Below are 24,038 nucleotides of genomic sequence, written 5' to 3'. Positions count from 1 at the left end.
ACCTGCCCAGTCCAAACAGTTTTTATCTCCAGGTTTTTCCCTTCGCTGGCTTTAAATAATAAAACATGTTTTAGTTAAAAAAAGAGACATTTATTTGTAATATCACTGTATTAAAACGTACAACACAATTTAAAGCAAAAGACCCCTTGGAGGTCTGTGGTCACTAAAAACACTGTAAACAACAATATCTAATTTAATGTAGCAATGAAACCTATTTTTTGGCACGAATCACAATACCATGGAAGCACGCATGCACAGAAATAGTAAATAAAATACAGTACGTTGACTAAAAATGATACTGAATGTTTTGTTAATGTTATTGCAGTTACACGGCTGAGGGGGGGGCTAATAGACCTAATGAGGAAGTCATACAGTTACATATTAACACGCCAATAGCACTGAGAGAAACACACACACCCCTGATCCTGGTTCAGTGGTAGGTTTAAAGCGATTTAAGTACTAATAATACATTTAGTCAAAGTTGTCCTAATGCGTTGAGCTGTCACTTCTGTGCGCAAGACAGATCCTGGATCAGCGTACTGGGTCTGTTAGTTGCGAACAGGGAGCAGAGTCTACTCGTCAGGCTTTCGTTTGGGCTTCTTTGGGTTGCGTGAGCGACTCTTGGCCTTGCACAAGGGGCAGATGGGAGCATTGCGATGAATCTGCTGGTGGCACGACAGGCAAGCCTGCAGGGGGAAACACAGGAGCTTAGGTCTAAGGTCCAGGGGTCATTTTCACAAGACCGTTATGGTTGTTTGTTTACATGACAAAAGTATGTTTTTAAAGACAAAAAAGGTCATTGTCACAGGTAATTACAGATGTCATTGTTATGTAAACATACCTTTAGGCTGGATTAAACAGAGCGTCTAAGTGCCCAATTCCAGTGTAATACCCATATCTGATATCACTGTTAAACACATTAAACAACCTTTGTTACTCCTGTTAACTTAATTTCATTTTCGCAACTGCTGGTAGTGATCTTGAGAGCACAAACTTTGACCCCAATATGACATCAGAGTAAAATAATGTTGTATAGTTTTTTATTTAAATAAAATAACCACCCTTATTTCCACAATAATGTGCATTTGCTTAAAAATTGATGCGGTTATTATTGAAATATGTATTTTTTTAATGTAATTTAGTGTTGACAATTAGCCTATCCCCAGGTGCATGTCTTTGGAGGTGGGAGGAAGCCGGAGAACTAGGAGAGAACCCATGCAGTCACGGGAGGAACATGCAAACTCCCCAAGCCCAGCAATTGAACCCAGGACCTTCACGCTCTAACCACTGCGCTATTGTCAGATTTGGGACTTTTAAAGACCATGATTAATACAGTTTAAGACTTTTTCAAATACATTCTGACAAAAAGTAGTAAGACATTAAGGAAAATCAGAGGAACGGAATAGATTCTAACTACTGTATATTAATTAATTCCCTGCTCTTTCACGTTGGAAAACAACATGCTTAACCTAATTAAAAACACTAGAAGACACACTATTGTAAATTAATATTTGTTTGGGGAAATTATTGGCAAACATTGCAACGGCCATTTTTCTAATTTTCCATTGAATTCCAGAGACTTTCATGCCCAATGTTCCAAAATGTTCTTGCCAAAGGTGCAGTGTGCTTCATATTGAGTGTTTTCACATAACAACAACAACCGGAAAGCCGGCCATGGTGGAGGATAAAGCACAACAATATATTTTGTGTGAAAAGACATCTCTGCTAAAAACTGAATGGGCAACTTTTGCAGTGTTTTCAGCTGTGTGAATTGAGCAAACAGAGAACAAACATCTAGAGTACCACCGTTTAACCATTGTTTTGTTAACAGGGAGCGCAGAGAGAACAATTGTCTTAAATGGAAGAAGGCAATTACGATTGCAAGGCTCAAACAGAATATTAATAGGAAGAATGCGGACAACATTCATACTTTCTGAGTTCACTTTGTATCTGTTAAGTATTCAATATTGAGTACTTTTTTGTGAATGGTTGGCATATATATTGCTAATAAACAAAAACTAATAATTACCGTACTTAAGCATGACAAGATAACATTCACATATCTTCCTAGCTTCCGGGTCCTCACCCAAAAACAAACTGATTGTAAGCAGACAACCTTTAAGGCTTTTAATGTCCGTTGTTGCTGTATAAGGCTTAAAGAAAACCCTAGGTTGTTTACAATGTCCAAGAATCTGACCTAAAATTAAGAGAATAATAGAAATAATAGAGAATAAAATTGTATTAGTCATACTGCTGCAAGGGCCTTATTCTCCTGTGTGTTGAAATGAAAAAAGGTGCCCAACTGCATGGATTCTGCTTGCGTAAAATTCTCTCGCACAACTTCTCTTTATCCAAGATGCGCACTATGGGTGGAGCAACCCTTAAATAAGGGCAATCTCTGTCATATCTGACTTTCCATGTTTTCTCCCATTAAGCTAAAGTACCAATAGAGTGGAAAAACAAACTGCCTCTATATTGAAGCTATCGTCATATATATCTGAAGTATGACAACGAAAAACTTCTAAATTTTGAGAGTAAATAGATATGATCAAAATAGTATTAATCTCAAGGAGATTCCAGAGCCATTTTGAGAGATAATGAGGAAGCCAGTCACGTCATCGCACGACGTAGGGTTAGGAACTGCAGATCCCTTCATCACCAACCACAATGCAAATCATGCAGACTTTGTGAGAGCCAACAACAATTACTTTGGGAAAAACTATGATCCAGAAACGTATTATTGTTGATTCTGAATATAAAGAGGATGAGCTATGAGTTTTAGAAACTCTGCTAAAACAGATCCAGCTTTAGTGAAACACTAAGCATCATGTGGCAGTGTTGCTAAGTGCTAAACAAGAAATACAAACTACAAACATAATAAAACGATAGCTTACTGTACAATGTCTGCTCTTACTTCGAGAACGACTGATAGGATGTCCATATCTTCCCGTTTAGATGAAGAAAATAACCATGATGCAAACAGAGGGTTAACAAGTAAAAGTCTCCCTGCAGACACTGTCTTTGAGTGTGTGTGTTTGTCTCCATCTCTGTGTATGAATGGAAGGTCACAGATGAACAACTTCTAGATTTATGGCTAAATCCTCTTAATATCCAGATGAGGGGCATGATTTATAATCTAGAATTACTTTAACGAGCCGAGACACAACGCTGCGGGAGCAGCAGGACATCGCGGACAGCTGATAGTAAAGCAGCAGAAGGCTACTTAGCTGTGGGTTATCAAACCGCCGATAAAAATAGTTTATCTGTGTTAGCGTTTATAATAACATCGCTAACATTTGGTTAATATTCAGGTCACGATATGTATATAGGGTAATGTTGGCGGGTTTTGGATGGTTATTTATGAGGGTTTTGTGGGCGGAATTGAGAGCCTCCATTGACTACATTGTTGGCGGAATTTTTATGTATTTATTTATTTATAGAATGCATTAAAAAAAAAGAAAAACATAAGTGTTCATGTCTTATATAGGGATTGTGAATAATAGACAGCACATCTCTCTCTAATTTTTGGCATATTTCCAGTATGACTGATCTGATACTATGGTCAGCGTGCAGAAGTGTTACTATAGGGACGTCAATCTATGTAAAATATCGAAGACGTTCGGTGCAGAATATTCAAAATGGCGGGACTGAATTTGTGGCATTTTGTAATGTTTAGACGGTATTTTCACATACTTTGCGAATTGTAAATTCAATTGGATATGGTTTAATATGGTTCAATTGATACAATGTAACACAATAAAGCATATAAAGGCAACTTATTTTTCCACTCTACTGGTACTTTAGGTAATTTAGTTCTTATGCGCTTCTGAGGCTGCAATAAGTGGAGCACCCCGAGAAGGTGAAACGTTACATCCCGCCAGGAAGAAGACACTGTTGTAGCATTTTTACACACTACATCCCCATGGTAACACTTGTTCACATGACAAGCACTACCGGTATTTGTACTTACCATCTTACACAAATAACTTTGCATTGCTGTGTGCTTTCATAATCACCGCTCGTTGCTAAACTCTGTTTTAACATACCGTTCCGAGCTTTGTAATTATGTGTTCATTAAATTCTGACCGGGCTGTAAAGCTACTTAATTAGTTCCATTTTGTAGTTATAAGTAGTGCCCTCATAAATGTAAACATTTAAAGCTTTCATGGTCATATTTAAGGCTTTTTATGAGATTTTGATACAATTTAAGACCTTTTAGGGCTTTAAATTCTAATTATTGGACTCTGTGAGTATTCTGTAATTATAGAGGAACACACAAACCCTTTGTTGCTAAAATCACAATTATTGAAATTCACCAATCTGTACTTTCAAACAGCTAAAATCACGCACAAAGCCAATCATGTTTTTCAAAGCCAAAATTTTTTTCAACACGAGAGGAGATATACGACCTAAGGAAAAAGTTTCATTTAAAACATCTGCACAGATGCACAACACTAAAAACATTTGGCATGTCCGTATGTGCCGTTAAATTATGGAACAGATTGACTAAAGAACTCAAACAATGTACTAACATAAGCCAGTTTAAGAAACAGTACAAGCAGATGGTGTTTACGAGGTATAACAGAGCTGACCATTATCTTGAACTTAATTGATGAAAATGGCATTATCAGTTAATCGATTGCGTTAATCATGTCTTCTTTGCACATTAGTTAGAAATGTCCTGTGTTCGTACAAATAATTGGAGTAACAAAAAAAAAAAGTGTACTCCATAAACATACGTTAACACCAGACAAGAAAAGTGACGTCATCTTTGAGATCTGATCATGCAATAAACCATATCGGAGAAACCAGATGAAAATTCAGCACCCGCAGGAAAAAAAAAACATCAAAAAGAATGTGAGACTAAGACAGTTGGAAGCTTCACCAGAAGAGAAAAACAAACATCAGAACAAAAAAATCTGCCATAACAGACCATTGCAGAAGGAACAACCACATCATGGACGAGGGGAAAGTCATCCCATCAGAGAGCAATAAATTCAAAAGATGGATCAAAGAGGCCGTAAAAATAAGGAGGCATGGGAGCTGCCCCATCAACAGGGACAAGGAGGATTACATGATCCCTCACACCTGGGACACCATTTTTACTACTGAAACAAAGGTGGAGAACGGACACGGCAGGGTAAAGGGAGCTTTAAATTTTCCGGCCAGACCAGCTGTTTTAGACACCAGGAAGCAGTGACAGCTCCGATGAAGGTTGAAGTCACAACAAAAACTATCAGCAGGGAAGTAAACATATTCGCTTAAATATTTTTGTCTGAACAAAAGAAATCTCAAACTAATATTTTTAATATTCTTGTAAAAGCGATCTACACATTAACTTCACTCGTAATAATTTTAAAATAGGTACATATTATGCAAAGAAAATGAACTAATTATTAATACATCCTGCTACTGTGCTATACTATCCTTTATTTTTATGTACACACTAATTTCTAAAAGGGGTTTGGAGCATAATATTAGTTTTACAGCTTTTTTATATATCATTTTTCAATGTACAGGTATAAAAGTTTTAAGGTTGTTTTGAAGGAAATTTTAAAGATCTGTCCAAGGACAACGGATGAAAGCATTTTTTAGGCTACTTCCGGTGCATTTTAAGCAATGCTAATCAACCCATACATAAATAATATACTTTTTGCGGACAGTAAACTGTAGACAAGATGTTCTCCAATATAATCTTGTACGCATATTCCTATTTAAATAAACGATTACCTTTGCATACAAATACAATGTTACTTTAGGTAAGTAATTAGTAGGAGCGTGAATCTTTGGGCACCTAACGATTCAATCCAATTCCTAGGGTGACGATTTGATTCAAAATCGATTATTGTTTCAATACAAATCTTGATTCAAATCGATTTTCGCAATGTGTATTATTTGGTGTGATAATTATAATGAAACATTTTCAGAACAGATTACAGGTTAGAAAAAATCATTCGGGTTACATGGAGATGGACTAAAAATAGATCTTTAAAAAATGTATTCTTAAAAAATAAAATAAAATAAAATATATATATATATATATATATATTAGGGCTGCAACAACTAATCGATTAAATCGATTAAAATCGATTATAAAAATAGTTGCCGATTAATTTAGTCATCGATTCGTTGGATCTATGCTATGCGCATGCGCAGAGGCTTTTAAAAAAAAAAAAAAAAAAAAAAAAAACATTTTTTTTTTTTTTAAATAAACCTTTATTTATAAACTGCAACATGTACAAACAGCTGAGAAACAATAATCAAAATAAGTATGGTGCCAGTATGCTGGGTTTTTTCAATAGAATACTGGAAAGGACAGAAATGTAGTTTGTCTCTTGTATCCGATTATTAATCGAAGTAATAATTGACAGATTAATCGATTATCAAATTAATCGTTAGTTGCAGCCCTAATATATATATATATATATATATATATATATATATATATATATATATATATATATATATATATATATATATATATATATATATATATATATATATATATATATATATATATATATATACATACATACACACACACACACACACATACATATTTATGTTTTTTATTCTAAATCGATTTTTGAAAATTATTAATCAATTGAGAATTGGGATGAAGAAGAATCGCGATTCGGATGTAAATCGACTTTTTTGTGCACTCTTAGTAATTAGCTATAGTTATTTTACCCCAAAATTACTCCTAATAAAATGTATTTACAAAGAAAGTAATTGTTACACTATGTTTTAAAAAACCCTTTAATCCATGGACCATCTCCCAATGGCACACATGTTTTGATTACATCATGTAATATTTGAGTGTGTGCCTTTAAAAGGTGGTGCTTGTCAAAAAATGAAAGTGGAGTTTGCATTCTGCATTTGAAGTGACTATCAATCAACCAATCAAGGTTCATTACCTTGAGTTGTGTTACACAGCAGCTCCTGTTAAATATATTCACTGCGTGCTGTTACAAATAGTAAAGCGATTAAAATGCATTAGTGGCAGTCTCTTCTTGACAAGTAAAACACCACAAAAATGTAGACGTTGATTATACTATAAAGTTATTTTCCATTTAACTTCACCAGTTTTAGATTATTTTTATTCAAAATCGCTGAATTTTCACATTTGCCGTTCAAATACTGAGAAGAGACGGTGCGGTGATCAGCAGCCAGTTGAGGCACGTCACTGCGTTGTGCCTCAACATGGATTGCAGACTCGGCTAACTGCTGGCCTGCTGTGCAGTGAGACCATATTGCTATATGAACTATATTATACATTTCCATAGTTTAGTTAGCTGAGGTATATAATGTACAGTGTATTTTGTCAACAACTGTATGTGTGTAAGTATTTATTGTGCTGAGCAATCATAAAACGGCTGCGAAGGCGCACTGGCTGAGACTCGCAGTAATCCCGCCTCCTGGTGGTAGAGAATGCACCCCCGCTGTAGAATGCACCCCCTGACGGGAGTGTTATATCAACTAAAGCCCACACTTAAACTTTCCACGTGCAAGATTGAATCTATTTAAAAAAGTTATTTAATAAGAAGCCAAAAAGTGCAAAAACAATCATGTTCGTGTTGGAGGAGTTGTGAATGACTGCAGGGCCACAACATTAGGTACACCTGCAGAACGGATTTCACATTTCATTCATTCACAACTCCTCCAACACGAACATTAGTTTTTTTGCACTTTTTGGCTTCTTATTAAATAACTTTTTTAAATAGATTCAATCTTGCACGTGGGGGTGCATTCTACGGCGGGAGTGCATTAATCCAGCACAACAGTGGCGCATGGACTTCATTTATATGTAAAGGTAAGACCATAATAACGTTTTTTTTATTAAATGTGCTTTTTTGTGTGCTACAGTCTGTATGTGTAAAGTTAAAGTTAAGTTAAAGTACCAATGATTGTCACACACACTAGGTGTAATGAAATTTGTCCTCTGCATCCCCTTGATCACCCCCTGGGAGGTGAGGGGAGCAGTGGACAGCAGCGGCGCCGTGCCCGGGAATAATTTTTGGTGATTTAACCCCCAATTCGAATTTGACAACTATTCTATGTATAGACTTCTGGTCTTTTTTTAATAACAAAGTCAAGCTATTTTCTGGTTGTTGCTTGCCCTGTTAAATAGCATCTTCAGAAAAACAAAGATGAAGTGTCTACGACAATCATTTGTTGGCCAAATTTTTGGTTTGTTTTTGTCTTTAAAACAGAAAATCTATGACTGGGTAAGCAAAACAATCATAATTTTGTCACTTGTACTTTGAAGTGTACATTGCCATTGTGGACCAGCATGCAAAATACATCTTTATAGCTCATACCTTTTTATTATTGTTGTTAATTAAAATCTTTAAAAACATGTTTTACTTATATTTTAATGAAGGGGATCAGAGTTAGTCCTCCTTGACACAACCAAAATAGCTCAAAAGAAGCGGAAACATACACAACTAAATTAATGGTAAATGGGTTATACTTTTAAAGCACTTTTCTACCTGTAAGCTACTCAAAGCGCTTTGACACTATTTTCAATTTCACCCATTGACACACAAATTCACACACTGATGGCGGGCCCTAACCACGACCCATCGGGAGCAAGGGTGAAGTGTCTTGCCCAAGGACACAATTGACATGACTAGGACGGTGGAAGCTGGAATCAGACCTGGAACCCTCAAGTTGCTGGCACGGTCGATTTACCATCAGAGTCATGCCGCCCCCACTAAAGTGTCCTTGGGTACCGTACAAGGCACTATATAAATCGTTATTATTGTTATTAACTCAGCCTTTAAAGCACACACTCATGATACCTTCATAGGTGGCGGTTGCTGTCTGAAGGTGGCTGTCTGGCGGGCGTCTTGCTTCCGGGAAACCTGAAGCTGCTGTGCCGCAGCTGCAGCGGCAGCAAGGGATTCTGGGATAGCGGGCTCATGTGGCTCCTTCTGCCATTCTGCTTTTTGCTTCTCAAAGTAACTGTTGAAGATAAAGACAAGAATGAGAGAGGGGCCGCGTGTGAGTTTCATTTGCAGCAGAGCAGAAAGCCCGTGCCATCAAGCATTAAAACTCAACACAAAGGAAGGAAGCTCCTGCATGCTTTTTAAAATATTTTTGTATGTACAACTCAAAGTTTAGGATAGTCATAGTATGAGTGTTTATCTGAGTGCATGTGAGTTTGTCTTTATGTGTGGGTGGGAAGGGCTGGGAAAGAAATGTGGCCTTGGTTTTTATGCCTGACTAGCCAATTTCCCCCCCAAAAAAAGAAAAATGAGATCCTATTTCATTATGCTCTCCAGTTTCTCTCAGAATAGGTTTGTGAGGGGAGTGTGCATCCATTAAAGAATAAATGTAATGGCTCCGCTTTTTTGTAACCCCAACATAAACGTGGCACATACTAAAGCACGTTATTAACACATCCTAATATTCCATGGCGGCTAATGCAAGTTCATTCTTATCTCTGTTGATATTTCTGACTGATTTTCTATCACTGCAAGCTCCTTTTGTGCTCTCTTGTGGGGTTTCTGAAAATGTACCCAACACCCAACAGGCCTATGAGGTGTGATTTAATTTCCTTTATTTGACAGTTGCTCCATCACACCTCATATACAATTACAGCGGGCACTTACTGAAAGGTAAAAAAGTGACTATACAAATGATTTATCTCACAATTAGAAGTGCCACAGATAAGTCTGACAGCCTAGAGAACATAACAGCCGAAACCAAGATTTGAGTCTAACATCTTTGTGAAGCAGTAGTGCTAACCACAATAAAAGTATATCTGTAGATCATCACAGTCAACACTTCCACTGAACCTGGCACACATATGGGTCACACCATTAGGAACACTTGATAATGATTCCACAATTCCCAGCACGTCCTTTTTTGTTAACCAAACATCTTTATGCAGAAATACTGTAAACTACAATGATCGCTCACCGTTAAGTGATTAACACATTAATTAGGGTGACAAGGGGGAGGAGGGGTCCCTTACAAGGTGTCTCATTGTTCCCATTGGGTTGAGTTTTTTCTTGCCCTGATGTGGGATCAAAGCCGAGGATGTTGTTGTAGTTTGTGCAGCCCTTTAAGGCATTTGTGATTAACGGCTTTAGAAATAAACTTTGAAAATCAAAGCCGAGGATGTTGTTGTAGTTTGTGCAGCCCTTTAAGGCATTTGTGATTAACGGCTTTAGAAATAAACTTTGATTGATTGATTAGTGCAGCCTTTCTTAACCATAGTGTTAGTGAAGGAAAGCCTTGCGTCGGAACATGGCGGTGAACTGCTCAGAGATGCGCTTGAACAGCTCCTGGATGGCCGTGCTGTTCCTGATGAAGGTTCTAAGAAGACAGACAAATAGTTTCCACGAACCACACCATTGCCGTCTGGGTAGACTTTCAGTCTCCAACAGAGGCCTTGAAAATCCGGGGGAGAAGGTGTAAATCTCGCGCCAGGCCGTACCCATATCCGCAGCATGTCTCCAAGGTGAACAGCCTCTGGCATGTTAGAACATGCCAAGAGCTCCCTGATGAAGATTCTGAGGAGGATCCAGACTATGAAGTTAGTTATTGCACTTTACTTTAGGGCTCTCTGAGATCCTAAACTGTTGAATGGGATTTGTCTTGTGAGTCCGGAGCCTACAGGATGGCCGTCTTGGACACCATCAAAGTCTACTTGACTGTTACTTGCCTACTTGACTGTTGCGAGCTAGAGGGCCACGATAAAAAAAATTCTCAGCTGTGGCCCAGATAGTAGTGTATGTAATATACTTTTACACTACTTGTGGCAGTAATGACAACATTAAATAAACAGAAGTCATTGAAAAGTTTCTTAAAGGGGAACTGCACTTTTTTTAAAATTTTGTTTATCATTGACAATCATTATAAGAGACAAGAACACATGTTAATTTTTTTGGCTTTTAACGATGATAAAAAAAACTCTTGGAAGATGTGGCTCGTTATAGCCATCAAAGCCCTTCATCAACATGTTGCATACACACCGCAAGTATATATAACGTAGTGACAGACACATTCATAACAATATGTACAATATTTACCGTATTTTGGTCATTTTAATCATGGCCGGAACTAATTCTTCTGCGCATGTATATCCGTTTCCATAGCAGCACACTTCCGACTTCCGGCAACAACTGTGTGTCCTACTTCCAGAAACAAAGACGTGTGTATCTTCTAATTATGGCAGATTTGGTAACAAAAAACAAAGATTACTATTTTTGGACAAATGAGGATTCACAACCTCATCTTTTTTAAGCTGAATTTATGAAGGATGAACTACGGCTTGTAGAAGCCAGCACGAAAAAAGAGTGAAACGTTGGAGCAGATGGAAGTCGAGAGAATGAGGTGAAAGTCACTCGAAGTTGCAAAATATGGAATTTGGAGCCATGCTATTTCGACATAAATGGAGTGCTTAACCAAATAAACCGGAAAAACGTCACTGGCCAGCTGGACCAAACTGTTCATCGTGTGAGTCACACTTTTTATTGATCATGATACACAGCACGTCATGCATGTATCATGACCGACAGCATACGCTGTCTGGGTATCGGTGCACAAAGAAAACATTAAATACTTTACAGATACTGTAATATGATTGTTCATGTTTTTCAGTCAGTACAGATTGTTGTCTTATCGCAGTGTGTTTTGCATTACAAACTCAAATGCGTTTTGTGTGGACACAGCTGCTAGGTTAACTCTTTCTGAAGATATCTTTTACGGCTAACCGTAGCACATCGATATGTTACTATGCTAGAAAAAGAGTTCCTCAGTGTTTGAGCTTAGAATAACAATGTTGCTACAGGTTGGTTATTGTAAAGGTTATGGAATGTAAATGAAGTATTGTTGATGGTTTTTGAATGCATTTTCACAATTTCCAAGTGATTTAGAAGTAGAATTGATTGCTCCCATTATCTTCATTGCTCGCCACCAAGAACAAGACGAATTTTACATGTTAAAACGCAAAAAAAACCCATTTTGTCTTGTCTCTCATTAAGACTAATGACGGGCAAAAGTCTAATAAAAACTGTAGTTCCCCTCTAAGCCGTATTATTATTTACATTTAAACTTTGACAGTTTATCTAAGAAGCATATATTATTATTATTATTAATATTAGTATGTATTGTTATTTAGTTAGAATTAATTAAGTTTAGCACAGCGTAATTGTATGTTAATGTATCCTGATAAACTGTAAGGATTAGGATAGGATAGACTTTTATTTATTTATCCCACAATGGGGAAATTACGTTGTTGCAGTGCAGGTTTTTACATACAGTAAGAGAAGTAAAACGTAATGAAAAACATAAAAACAGTAATTAACACTACATATTGCTCACTTATATGTATAGACACAAGATAAAATACAAAACCCACTAAGATCCGTATTGACACCACGAAAAAAAAACATAGGAACTCCTAGATTAGTGCATACAGTATGTGTGTGTGTTAGGGCTGGGCTGAGATAGATTTCAGGTCGATCACGGTTTTCAGCTGTGAGCATACGTTAACTATCATACATGGCAGAACAGCCAATCGGAGTCAACCTTTTACCGCCCACTTCCGGTTACAAGTTACGCAGAAGTAATAGATATATACCAAAGGAAAGAACTTGGAGGTAAACACGCAAATGATAAATGATAAATGGGTTATACTTGTATAGCGCTTTTCTACCTTCAAGGTACTCAAAGCGCTTTGACAGTATTTCCACATTTACCCATTCACACACTGATGGCGGGAGCTGCCATGCAAGGCGCTAACCAGCAGCCATCAGAGGCAAAGGGTGAAGTGTCTTGCCCAAGGACACAACGGACGTGACTAGGAAGGTAGAAGGTGGGGATTGAACCCCAGTAACCAGCAACACTCCGATTGCTGGCACAGCCACTCTACCAACTTCGCCACGCCGTCCCTATGAGGGCAGCAAAATAAATGCCGTAATTTGGGAGTTATCTAGGGCCCTATGATTTACGTGTCATCGAAAACGCGGAATCCAAGAATAGTTTACTGAAAACATAATCCACTATTAAATGTGAAAAGTCGCAGATATTGGCATAACGTGACTGAGATGCTGTCGTTGTGAGCAAAAAAGGAAATCATGTTTATGGACGCTGTGCACCTGACAAACACTTACCTCCATGGAGCCTGACAGGCCAGGGGCAAGCACACTAGCCGGCAGCCCTACACCCTTCTCAGGCCAACTCTGTGCCTGCCTTTGGGACACGCGGCCACCTCAAACTTTGAAACTAACTCCAAAATACAGAGCCGAACAGTTCCCAAAATACTTCTATGTGTCAAGTGCAAGGCCGCCTTAATGCACGGGCTTACCTAAGCTGATGCCCAGGGGCCCCACCCAATCGGGGTGTTGAGGTTGGAGTGGGGAGGGCTCCACCTTAGGATACGTCGGCCCTTGTCAGGTGATATGTTTCTTTGGCAAATTTAATGACGACTTGTCGTCCAAAAGGTGTGTGGAAAACAAATGCTACCACTGTCAAGTTGTGGGCGCGATTTCCATTCTTTAATGATATATTAATGATAACTTCACAGCTTCTAAATTAATTTCCCATCGGGACCAAAAAAACTATATCTAAAAAATCTAAATCTAATACTGTAGATCAGGGGTGTCCAAAGTACGGCCCGCGGGCCAAATCCGGCCCGCCTGCGTCTTCAAATTGGCCCGCGACACGTCATGAGGTTGTTGTTTTTTTTGTTGTTTTTTTGAAATTATGAATTTATTAATCAATCAACAAAACAATACACAACAACACCACAACAATGCAATCCAATTCCAAAACCAAACCCGTCCCAGCAACACTAAGAACAACAATAAACAGAGCAATTGAGAGCAATTGAGGACACACAAATCCAAATGTAGTGAAACAAAAATGAACATTATCGACAACAGCATCAATATTAGTAACAATTTCAAAATAGCAGTGATTAAAAAACCCTCATTGATATTATCATTAAAAACATTAATAAAAATAATAAAAAAATTAGAAATGAACAATAGTGTCACAGTGGCTTACACTTGCATCACATCCCATAAGCCAGACAACAGACTGTGTCCAACATTTTCCACAAAGATATAATAAGTCATATTTTGGTTCATTTATTAGTTGAAACAAATTTAAATAATGGATCCCATATTCTAATATATGACTCATTATTATCTAAACTAAATGCAGTTTGTTCTACTGATATCATCTCCATAGCTTGTGTGTACCAGTCAGTATGAGTTGGACTATCAACAGCTATCCATTTTTTAAATATTACCCTTTTTGTTATTATGCATATTGAAAGAAAATCATTTTTACTCTTTGATGACACGTTACTAAATTGATATAGATCCCCAAGAATACAAGTTTGCAGTGTCATTGGGATGTTTATATTAAGGAATGTGATTGCTTCTTTTGTTGTTTTCAACCATAACTCTTTTATTCTCTGACATTCCCACAATAAATGAACAGGAGTTCCCTCAGCTGCCCGACACTTCATACATAACTTGCTATCTACTACGCCAATTTTAAACAGCTGAGAATATGTAAAATACAATCTATTCAATATCTTAAATTGAGTCAGCTTATCTTTAATGCTTTTAAAGGGCTTATTGGCATTTTTCCAAAAATCATTACATGATATGTCTCTTTCATCTAAAATGTTTAAGTCCATCATCCATTTCCGAACACATGCATCATTTGCATTTCTAGTGTGGTGTTCATTTATTATTCCATAAAATAGTTTAATAAGGAATCTTATATTCATTTTAAAAGTATAACACTTCAAATGCTGCTGTTTTGACACAATTTAGTAGACAACATGAGTTTTTCCTGGTGAAAGACTTTTTATGTTTGGAATGTGCAGCATCTATTTATATGACCGAATGCAAACAACCTTCCCTAATCATGGTGCAAAAAAAAAATCCAACCAACACAAAATGTAAACAGACATGGTCACTGAACTTTGTGGATGTTATAAAAAACGTCCTATCACCATCATTTTTTTTTTAATTACAAAGAGTAATGGGAAAATGCTTAAGACTCTCCATACCTATCCATGTTTGCTGCATTTTAGCTGCTCGATAATTCTGATTGATTACAAAACTTTAAGGAGGTTGTCACAGAAGTAAACAAGGTAGAAGTCAAACTTTCGCATACCCTTAATATCCAATTATATTACAATTAATATAATGTGTGTGTGTATGTATATATACACACATATATATTTACACATGTATATATTTATATATGCATGTATGTGTGTGTGTGTATATATATATAGATAGATATGTATGTGTGTGAATATATATATATATATATATATATATATATATATATATATATATATATATATATATATATATATATATATATATATATACACACACATGTAGTTACTTTACGTGCAATCGGCTTTCGGCCCTCAACCACATTTTTTTAGCCTGATGCGGCCCCCAAGTCAAAAAGTTTGGACACCCCCGCTGTAGATGGACTGATGCATCTTTGTGTGGGCTTTCTTTTACTTGAAAGCATGTAAACTCAAATTGATTGGTACATTGTAATGTTACTGTGATTTTTAAATGTATTTCCTTTATTATTTATTCAGTATGTTAATGAAATGTTAAAGTAATCCATAGTGTATGTGGGTTTTAGTACAGATGCTTTAAAACTTGCAGGTTAAAAACAGCGTATAAAATTGCAATAGTAATCAAGATCAAATGATATGAAAAAAAAAAAGTGATCTTTTTTTGCCGTATCGCCCAGCCCTAGTGTGTGTGTATGTGTACAGTATACTAACTCCAGCGAGAGCTTCTCCTCTTCTTCGTTCAGATTAGGGAGTCTGTGTAGACCCAAGGTCATCCTCAGTGCATCGACGTGCTCCTTCAGAGGTTTGTACTCATCGTGCAGGCGCCGGGTTGTTTCTAGCAACTTGTTTAGGTCGTTCTCAGATTGCTTGATGGTGCTTTCCATCTGTGGATATACAACAAACACCCCTAATTTAAGACAGTAAAAACAACAAAATTAATTATTTGAAAATGTGAGTGTGACGCATTGCCTCTATCTAATTACAATGTTTGCCGCCACAAACAAATTCGGACCGCCACTTATAGATTTGGCACTACCTGTTAAGAATTTTCCAAGTTAATGCAAAACTCTTATTCTGAATTAGAGCATGACAAAAATACATGTGGCTACCCGGTTAAAGTGCAGTTGAAATACAAAACAATATATAGAACATCCAACCATCCATCCATTTTCTACCGCTTATTCCCTTCGGGGTCGCGGGGGGCGCTGGAGCCTATCTCAGCTACATGTTAGAAGTATATTAGAAGCATTAATGATGTCTCCTAATCCCAGGTATATATTGAAACAAGTTTTTTGTTTGCGTTTTAAAACATTAAAACAATTCAAGTTATTTTCTCCTCTTGCTACAATATATGTATGCCCATATGAGTTTCCCCATCACCCTGTTTCCTTAACAGAATGCTTTGCATGTATCCCTGTAAGTTATGGCATTGTTTGAAGCTAGAGATAAAAAAACAAACATGACAGTTTGTGTTTTTCTTCAGATTCAGAATAAGATAGTTCCTTGTTAATGTTTTTGAAAATGGTGTAGCTTTCAATGTGCATGTAAACAAGCTGTCTCCATATAAACTACAAAGTGGTTTTTTTTCTTCCTTTTTTTTTTAACAAAAGAACAGATGACATTTCAATTCCAGGAGGAAAATAGGGCTTACTTTTGATCAAATAAAAGTAATCTTGTTTTGAATTACTTCTGTCGTTTGTACTTTTTGAGAAAAGGGCGAGAATTGTAAATCTAATATTTTATTAACCAAAGTGTGTGTAATGTTTTATTGATGTTCTGATAACAGCCTTAATGCCAGCTATTTTTATTTAGTCAATAGCATCCGACTGCTAAACAAATTAGCTATTATGGCTAACCTGCGCATGCTAATTTCAGACTCTAGTGTAAATATATGTATGTATATAAGTATTTTTGCTGTTATTATTTATATTATTATTACATCTGCATATGAGATGTAGACATTGAGTTTATTTTATTAGATGACAGAATAATAACAAAACCTTGTACTAAGGATGGGCAGTATAGCGGTATTAGTTATTACAAATATATTTTACAAAGATATATATATATTTGATACAATACCACCATACCAGTATCTTTTCATGTGCCTTTGTTACAGCTGTTTTCCCCAAGGCATTCTCTTTGGCTCATTCCCGCCCCTTGCGTGTTTACGTTGGCTTTCCTGACGCACAACGATGAAACAACAAACTTTTCAAAAGAATATGGTGGCTCCGGTGCCGACTTCTTTACTCCGTGTGATGCAATACTTTGGTCACCGACTGCATTTAGCTATTGGTGAGTGCCTACAACTTTATTTACAGATACACCAAATTGCTTGAGAACCTATTTCTCTCCTTGTAGCGGCTTTATCACTAATCTTATTTGCTTATGTGGTTCAGTTCTGTTAGCGACATAGCAGAGCAGCTGGTGATAGCTACTATTTGCTGCTAGGTGTGTCAAATGTTTAGCTACTTACTCCTCGTTTTGAAAGTGACTCTCCCCATTGCCTGTGCAGACCAACCTAGTGCAGCAGCTGGGTGGCTGAAGAGTAGTTTCAAACTGAACAGCCAGTGGCCTTCATTGCAGTGAGCGAAAAGAAGCTCCATCTATTCCCGAGCACAAGCGTGAGGCTATAAACCTTAGATTAATGAACAAAATTAACAAAAATCTACTTCGGATAGGTTAATTGGCAACACTAAATTGACCCTAGTGTGTGAATGTGAGTGTGAATGTTGTCTGTCTATCTGTGTTGGCCCTGTGATGAAGTGGCGACTTGTCCATGGTGTACCCCGCCTTCCGCCCGAGTGAGGCTGGGATAGAACCCCCCGCTACCCGAGAGGGAGGCACAAGAGGGACAAGCGGTAGAAAATGGATGGATAGATGATACGACATAGTAACGACTAACTAATTACTTTATAAGAATAAGCAACACCTTACGTTACTACTTATAATAAAAAGTAATCTGAACACTAGTTATCTAGCCATAAAACACTTAAGCAACCTTAACCATTTCACACGTTTTGTTTTAGGATACCGATATATATTGTATATCGCCATTCGGCCTAAAAATACCGGGATATCAGTTTTGGTCCATATCGCCCAACCCTACCTTGTACTTGTGTATTTCAGATACCTAACTTAAGTAGTTTGTGTCTGTTATTAAGCATTTTCCATTATGTAAATTAGAGCAATCCTGCACCACATAAGTGTAGTCCTATGAGAAACTCTGTATGTCATTAGTTTTTTTGACTCGATTGAAAGTAAATTAAGGATACTGCTTGCTAACAGATGCTACAATGAGGATGCTCCTCTATAATTGCGGCATAGACCTCACCACATTGATATCTGCATGGATGAGCCGCAGCTCCTCCACATGCGCCATCTTCTCCTGCAGGAGAAGATCCATCTCTTGCTTGTACTCTTTTAAATGCTTCTCCTCAGACTCCAGAGCCTCGAACTCAATCTTGAGGCGAGACTTGATCTTCTGCATCTGGACTGTTTTGTTCCTGTTGAAACATAAAGAGGACACATTGAGTTGATGAAAGAAAGCCAAAATAAAAAATGTAAATACTTATGGAGTGGAAACACCCCCGACAACATTAGGTACACATAAGACAAGAGCCTTATCAAAAACAATGCACAGTCATAATGACACTCTGTATTAATTCAACAGCACATTTATCATAATGGCTGCAGGTTGCAGTAATATTGATCTGCAATGCATCTCAGTGATATAATATTTTAATATATATCTTATTGGGTGGCATGACGTAAGTTGTTATGGTTGGTTTATTTAGAACATACAAAAGGAAAAGAAAGAAACATATCCTATTTAATCCTACCCCCTTTCTCCTTGCATTTTATACTAGTTATCTCCTTCCATACACCGCAGTTTAGAGCTGCAAAGCACATAATACTAAAATGAAACAGACATCAGTCAAGACCTATTTTGGAATAATAGCAATCAGATTTTGGTATGATGTCACCCAGGGGTATCCTACCAAAGCATCAGCCTAACCTAAACCCAAGTGTACAAAAAAAACATTATTTTTAAGAGCACAGTAGTTACCTTGGAGATGAGAACACGTTTGCAACGTTGAATGATCAGTGGTTTAAAAGAAACTGTCAGATAATTACCCATCTTAGCCACAGCTTTGTTTTGCAGCTCACATCTGGAATTTACACATCTGGGATGCTAACAAGCGTATGGTTAATGGCTCGTACCATGAACATATCAGCTACGACCTTTGTGTACTATTATGTATTTGCATGCAATGCTTGCTGATGAAAAATAGGCTTTAAACTACTAGCTAAACAGCTTAGAAGACGAGCTCAGTAAGCTAATGTTAGCTGGCGTTAGCTAGCAGGGTAACAAAGCAGCCAGTGGGAGCTCATCAATGTGTTGCATTTGCTGACCTTTTTTACCCCCCAACACCCGGCGTGTTTTATTTAAACTCATTTACCCAGGCTTACCGGACTTCCAAGATGTTTTCTAATTTGCACATAATTTCTTGTTCGTCCGTCATTGTGAAGAAATCCCAGGCGTCGTCCCCCAGTTGGCTGCTGTCGTGCTGGCGGGTGGTCTCCTTGTTGATGTGTAAAAAAACAATAGTCGGCGTGACCGCGCACAGTGGCGCGTTCCCGCAAGGTGAAGCTGTATGGCTACTTGTGACGTGTGCTACGTCCCGGAAGTACAATACTTTCAACCAGAGGTACCTAGACTTTTTTCCAAAGGAGGGCCTCAAACATATAAATGTAAGTATGTGGGAGCCACTTTGAGACATTTTGTACATTAAAGATACTCTAAACAATACACTGTAGGTCTTTCAATACATGCTTAACTATCTGAATACAACATCCACATTTAGCTTTGTGTTATCAGCAACAAAGCATCCATCCATCCATTTCCTACCGCTTGTCCCTTTTGGGGTTGCGGGGGGTGTTGGAGCCTATCTCAGCTGCATTCGGGCGGACAAGTCGCCACCTCATCATATTCTACGTAATTCTGTCCTAAATTAAGCATTTCAAGCATATCAATGGCTAAATGAATTAGACATATCAATATAGTACAGACGTATTGGCCACCAGACGAGACCAAAACAACCAGACCGCGCTGTTCAGTATCGTGGCCCCTGATTGGCTCAGCCTCAGGCAGCTTTACGAACATTATCATGTTAACATTTTAGCCAATTTTGCAGCCAAACGCCTCAGAGTCATATAACCTGGTACTTGACACATGCTAACTGTTGGCATGACAATATTAAATGGTAAATGGGTTATACTTGTATAGCGCTTTTCTACCTTCAAGGTACTCAAAGTGCTTTGACCCTATCTCCACATTCACCCATTCACACACACACTGATGGCGGTAGCTGCCATGCAAGGTCCTAACCACGACCCATCAGGAGCAAGGGTGAAGTGTCTTGCTCAAGGACACAACGGACGTGACGAGGTTGGTAGAAGGTGGGGATTGAACCAGGAACCCTCCTGTTGCTGGCACGGCCACTCTCCCAACGGCGCCACGCCATACCCTACATTAGCATGCTAACTTTTTTTTTAGCTAATTTTACAGCCAAATGCCTCAGAGTTATATAACGTCGTAGTTGACACATGCTTACTTTTAGCATGCTAACTTTTTTTTAGCAAATTTTGCATGCGTAGGCCTATGCTTCATAGTTATAAAACTTGGTATCTGATGCATTGACGCATTCTAACCATTAGCACACTAAGGCCCCGTTTACATTAAGCCGGATAAGGTTATCCAGGGTAAAGCACACCTAACCTTATCCGTGTCCACACACAAAAGTGCCACCGTTTAAGACCCCCGCCCCCTCCGTCCGCCGGCGCAACGCAACCTAATACGCATGCGCGGAAAATGCGCACGTCATAGTCATCTCCAGTGTTGCTTTGTGTGCAAGTTCTTAAATGTAACTTATCTGAACAATATCCAGTGTTGTGGTATTTCAATTAACTGGAATCCAGTGGGCTGTGGGGCCCTATTGTAGTGAATCACACCTGAGACATCATAAATTAATACAATCTTTTTTAGACACGTAAACAATGTGATAAAGAACATTTTACATCAATCAAACTAGGGATCTAGATATCTGGTCAGGACACTCCTCACTCTTTTGCCTTCACCTTCATTGTCCATTCGTTTTTGGTGACTTTATATACTCTGGACCTAGACGTTGAGTCTGCGACATACATGGCGGACAATAACTGATACAGTCTGCTTTGCCAGTCCAAAAGCATTCAATGTTTTCCTCGACGGCCAGGTAATACAGAGCACACGCTACCATTTGTATCACATCCACGGTAGCCTGCATTCTCCTTGTCTCTCCTTCTACACATGGACAAAGATTTTCGCTAAGTAGAAGCACAGCTGACCCGGCTGGACATTGGAAAGTTCTCTTGCCGTCTGAGAAGTGTTGTATCCGAAATAGCTGCAATCGCTTTCTCTTAAGGTATTCATGTATGACTTCCACAAGCGTCTGTACATGTAGAAGAAGGAGAAACATGGGCATGTCTGGATGACTCTCCTCCATATTTCCAGTGGTTAGCTCCGAGTTACGAAACCGCTTTATTATGAAGCTGGCTGTGGCGCGTTCTTTCTGACGTCACTTCCTGTGTGGGGCGCGGTCTTCCTCTCCGAACTCAGTTTGTAAACGATCAATGAGTCCATACAAAGCTAAGTGCCGGAGATTCAACAAATACACGGCGTACTTACCCGTGTAAAAATTTGTCCGAGGAGGGGGACCTTAAACGCTGGTTTAGTGTGGCTGAAACGGGGCTCAGGCTTAATAATTATTCGTTTAAGGGGTTAAACGACTTAATGTAGACATGGCCTAACAATAGCATTTAATTAGACTTGTGCATTTCAGCTGTTAAATGTGCATTTTAGTTTTTTGCATAGTGTTCTAACCAGGGATGTAATTATTTTGTCTTTATAATGTGTTGCAAGCCAATAAAAAACAAGGTGCAGCCCACAAATGGCCCCCGGGCCGCACTTTAGATCCCTATCATCTAACATTAAAACACAACATAAAAGTATCGGTACGTAACGTCTAATTACTCAAAGTACCACCAAGCAAAGATAAGGACAGCAGCCTAAGCGATTTGATACTGATACTACAATCATTTCCACAATCATTTTGTGATGAAACGGAACACAATGTATAACTTTAAAGCAAAATAAGTGTTGAGTAAATGTCGTGGCATGTGCAATCATGTTAAGAGTAAAGCTTTGGTCCAAAACCTGATAAGGAGATGTGTTCTCAGATGTGTTCTCAGATGAAGGCTGCCTTTCAGCAATGCGTGGGCTCCAGGCTGCCATTGGATTAAATAGGAGAGAAGTACTTGGGAACAATACAATGGTCCTTTCTCACTCAGTCTAATCCTTGTTGGTATTGCAAGCAGTTTCATATGACTCCACAGAGAAAAGGCGACAAGCGTCCCTTAGATGAATCGTTTCACTACAGACTACAGATAACAACTAAAGAGAAATGTCAACTGTGAGTAGCAATTTTTTATTGTTTAGTTTGTATATTGAGGAATTGTTTGCAGTAGTTTGGAATATATACATGTGCCTGGATGTTTGAGGTATAAAAAGAAGGAATTACATTTTTTAAAAATGGTGTAACATTGTTATTGATCATGAAAGCCAGAAATGTTGCAATATTTTTGTTTGTCATGATTATTGTTGTTATTGACAGCAGGGTCTTGCTTTAACAGGGATGGAAGAAAGTTTGTTCTATGCTGTTTTTGTTCTATTAAATGGTATCTTGTCCGCCCTAACACGATGCATACACTTTTAAATAAGTGACATTGTTTAGACTATGGGTGAGAATCATAGAGGAACTTAACATGGCATATTTTTAACAACAACGACATAATTATCATAAGTGACTGTGTGATAATAATTACTGTATAGTGTAATACTGTATAGCCTCTTGACAATCACTGTCCTCTGCAGTATACATATATTTTTAGTCTTTTTCTATTACTGGAGTTACACAATTCGGGAAAAAATAGGCCTGTTATTCAAAACACAATAGGACGATGGTGGTCAGAAGGATATGTAAATAATCACAGCAGTCATTTGGACACTATAAAAGTGAACAGAACAAACAAAATGAGAAACATTCACAAAAAAAGTAGCAACCAAATTTTGGTGAGGAGATCTAGATTAGAACCTTTATTTAACCAGATAAGAGATTAAGTGATTAAGGCGCAGACAAGGTAATATACCATTATCATTTGAGTGGCATAAAAGGACTGGTCCACTCCCCAATGTCTTTCACCATCTTCCATTAGCTATGATGCACAGTATAAACAAACACCAATATTAAGCGATTGTTATTTTCACCGTTTGGTTTTGTTAACTGTCTCAATTCTGCAACACTGGAGTTCAATATGGTAGCTAAAGTGCATCTAATGGTGGCCTAAGACTCTTGCACAGCACTGCATATATAATACATGAGGACACCCCTTATAAACATGTCCATTGCTCATATAGATAATCACAATTGGTACAGTACATGGAGGAGAATGCGGAGAGTCACATTATGTTCAAATCATTGTCTTGAGGTGTACAACTGCGCATACATGGTTTTCATGAGTCAAAATACCATTTATGTGGTGCATCCATACACAAGGCCACCTTAATGTACTGACTTACCTGGGTTGAAGCCCAGGGACCCCACCACCTCAGGGGGCCTGATTTTGATGGCAAAATGCAATGATTGGTGTTCATAGCTGTCAGTCACAAACAGATCATCCTCGTCTAATGATTGTGTACTCTCCCTCTCTCTCGGCTGCGTTGTTTTGGTCTCTTGTTCCGAGCGGGGCTCAAACCTACATAGCCCGTGTGAAGACCAGCGTACTACTATTGAACTAAAACACCAGCAAAGCAGATGTATTCATGAACAAAAGGATTTAAACATTTTTAATGGGTGAT

The 24,038-nt window shown here is 38.0% G+C and overlaps 2 protein-coding genes across 8 annotated transcripts in view; one reads left to right on the top strand and one right to left on the bottom strand.

The window, feature by feature from the left end:
* Positions 1–76: 76 nt before the first annotated feature.
* On the bottom strand, positions 77–19,757 carry zc4h2 (zinc finger, C4H2 domain containing). Its single transcript, XM_062045501.1, has 5 exons — positions 19,553–19,757; positions 18,414–18,585; positions 15,791–15,963; positions 8,805–8,967; positions 77–686 (listed from the first exon to the last, which is right to left on the bottom strand). The coding sequence occupies exons 1-5, from the start codon at positions 19,603–19,605 to the stop codon at positions 573–575; spliced, it is 675 nt and encodes a 224-aa protein (XP_061901485.1). The 5' UTR covers positions 19,606–19,757; the 3' UTR covers positions 77–572.
* Positions 19,488–24,038, top strand: part of LOC133648937 (moesin-like) — a 24,603-nt gene continuing 20,052 nt past the window's right edge. For 2 of the 7 annotated variants that reach the window (XM_062045497.1, XM_062045495.1), the window contains exons 1-2: positions 19,722–19,834; positions 22,361–22,593. In XM_062045497.1, the coding sequence (XP_061901481.1) occupies positions 22,585–22,593 (9 nt within the window). In that variant the 5' untranslated portion in view covers positions 19,722–19,834; positions 22,361–22,584. Of the gene's footprint in view, positions 19,835–22,360; positions 22,594–24,038 lie in introns of all 7 variants that reach the window. The other 5 variants (XM_062045496.1, XM_062045499.1, XM_062045498.1 and 2 more) reach the window with 5 other exon arrangements.

Source organism: Entelurus aequoreus, linkage group LG04 (genome assembly GCF_033978785.1).
Source record: "Entelurus aequoreus isolate RoL-2023_Sb linkage group LG04, RoL_Eaeq_v1.1, whole genome shotgun sequence".
NCBI classification, from domain to species: Eukaryota; Metazoa; Chordata; class Actinopteri; order Syngnathiformes; family Syngnathidae; genus Entelurus; species Entelurus aequoreus.
This window is presented reverse-complemented; position numbering and strand designations above follow the sequence as displayed.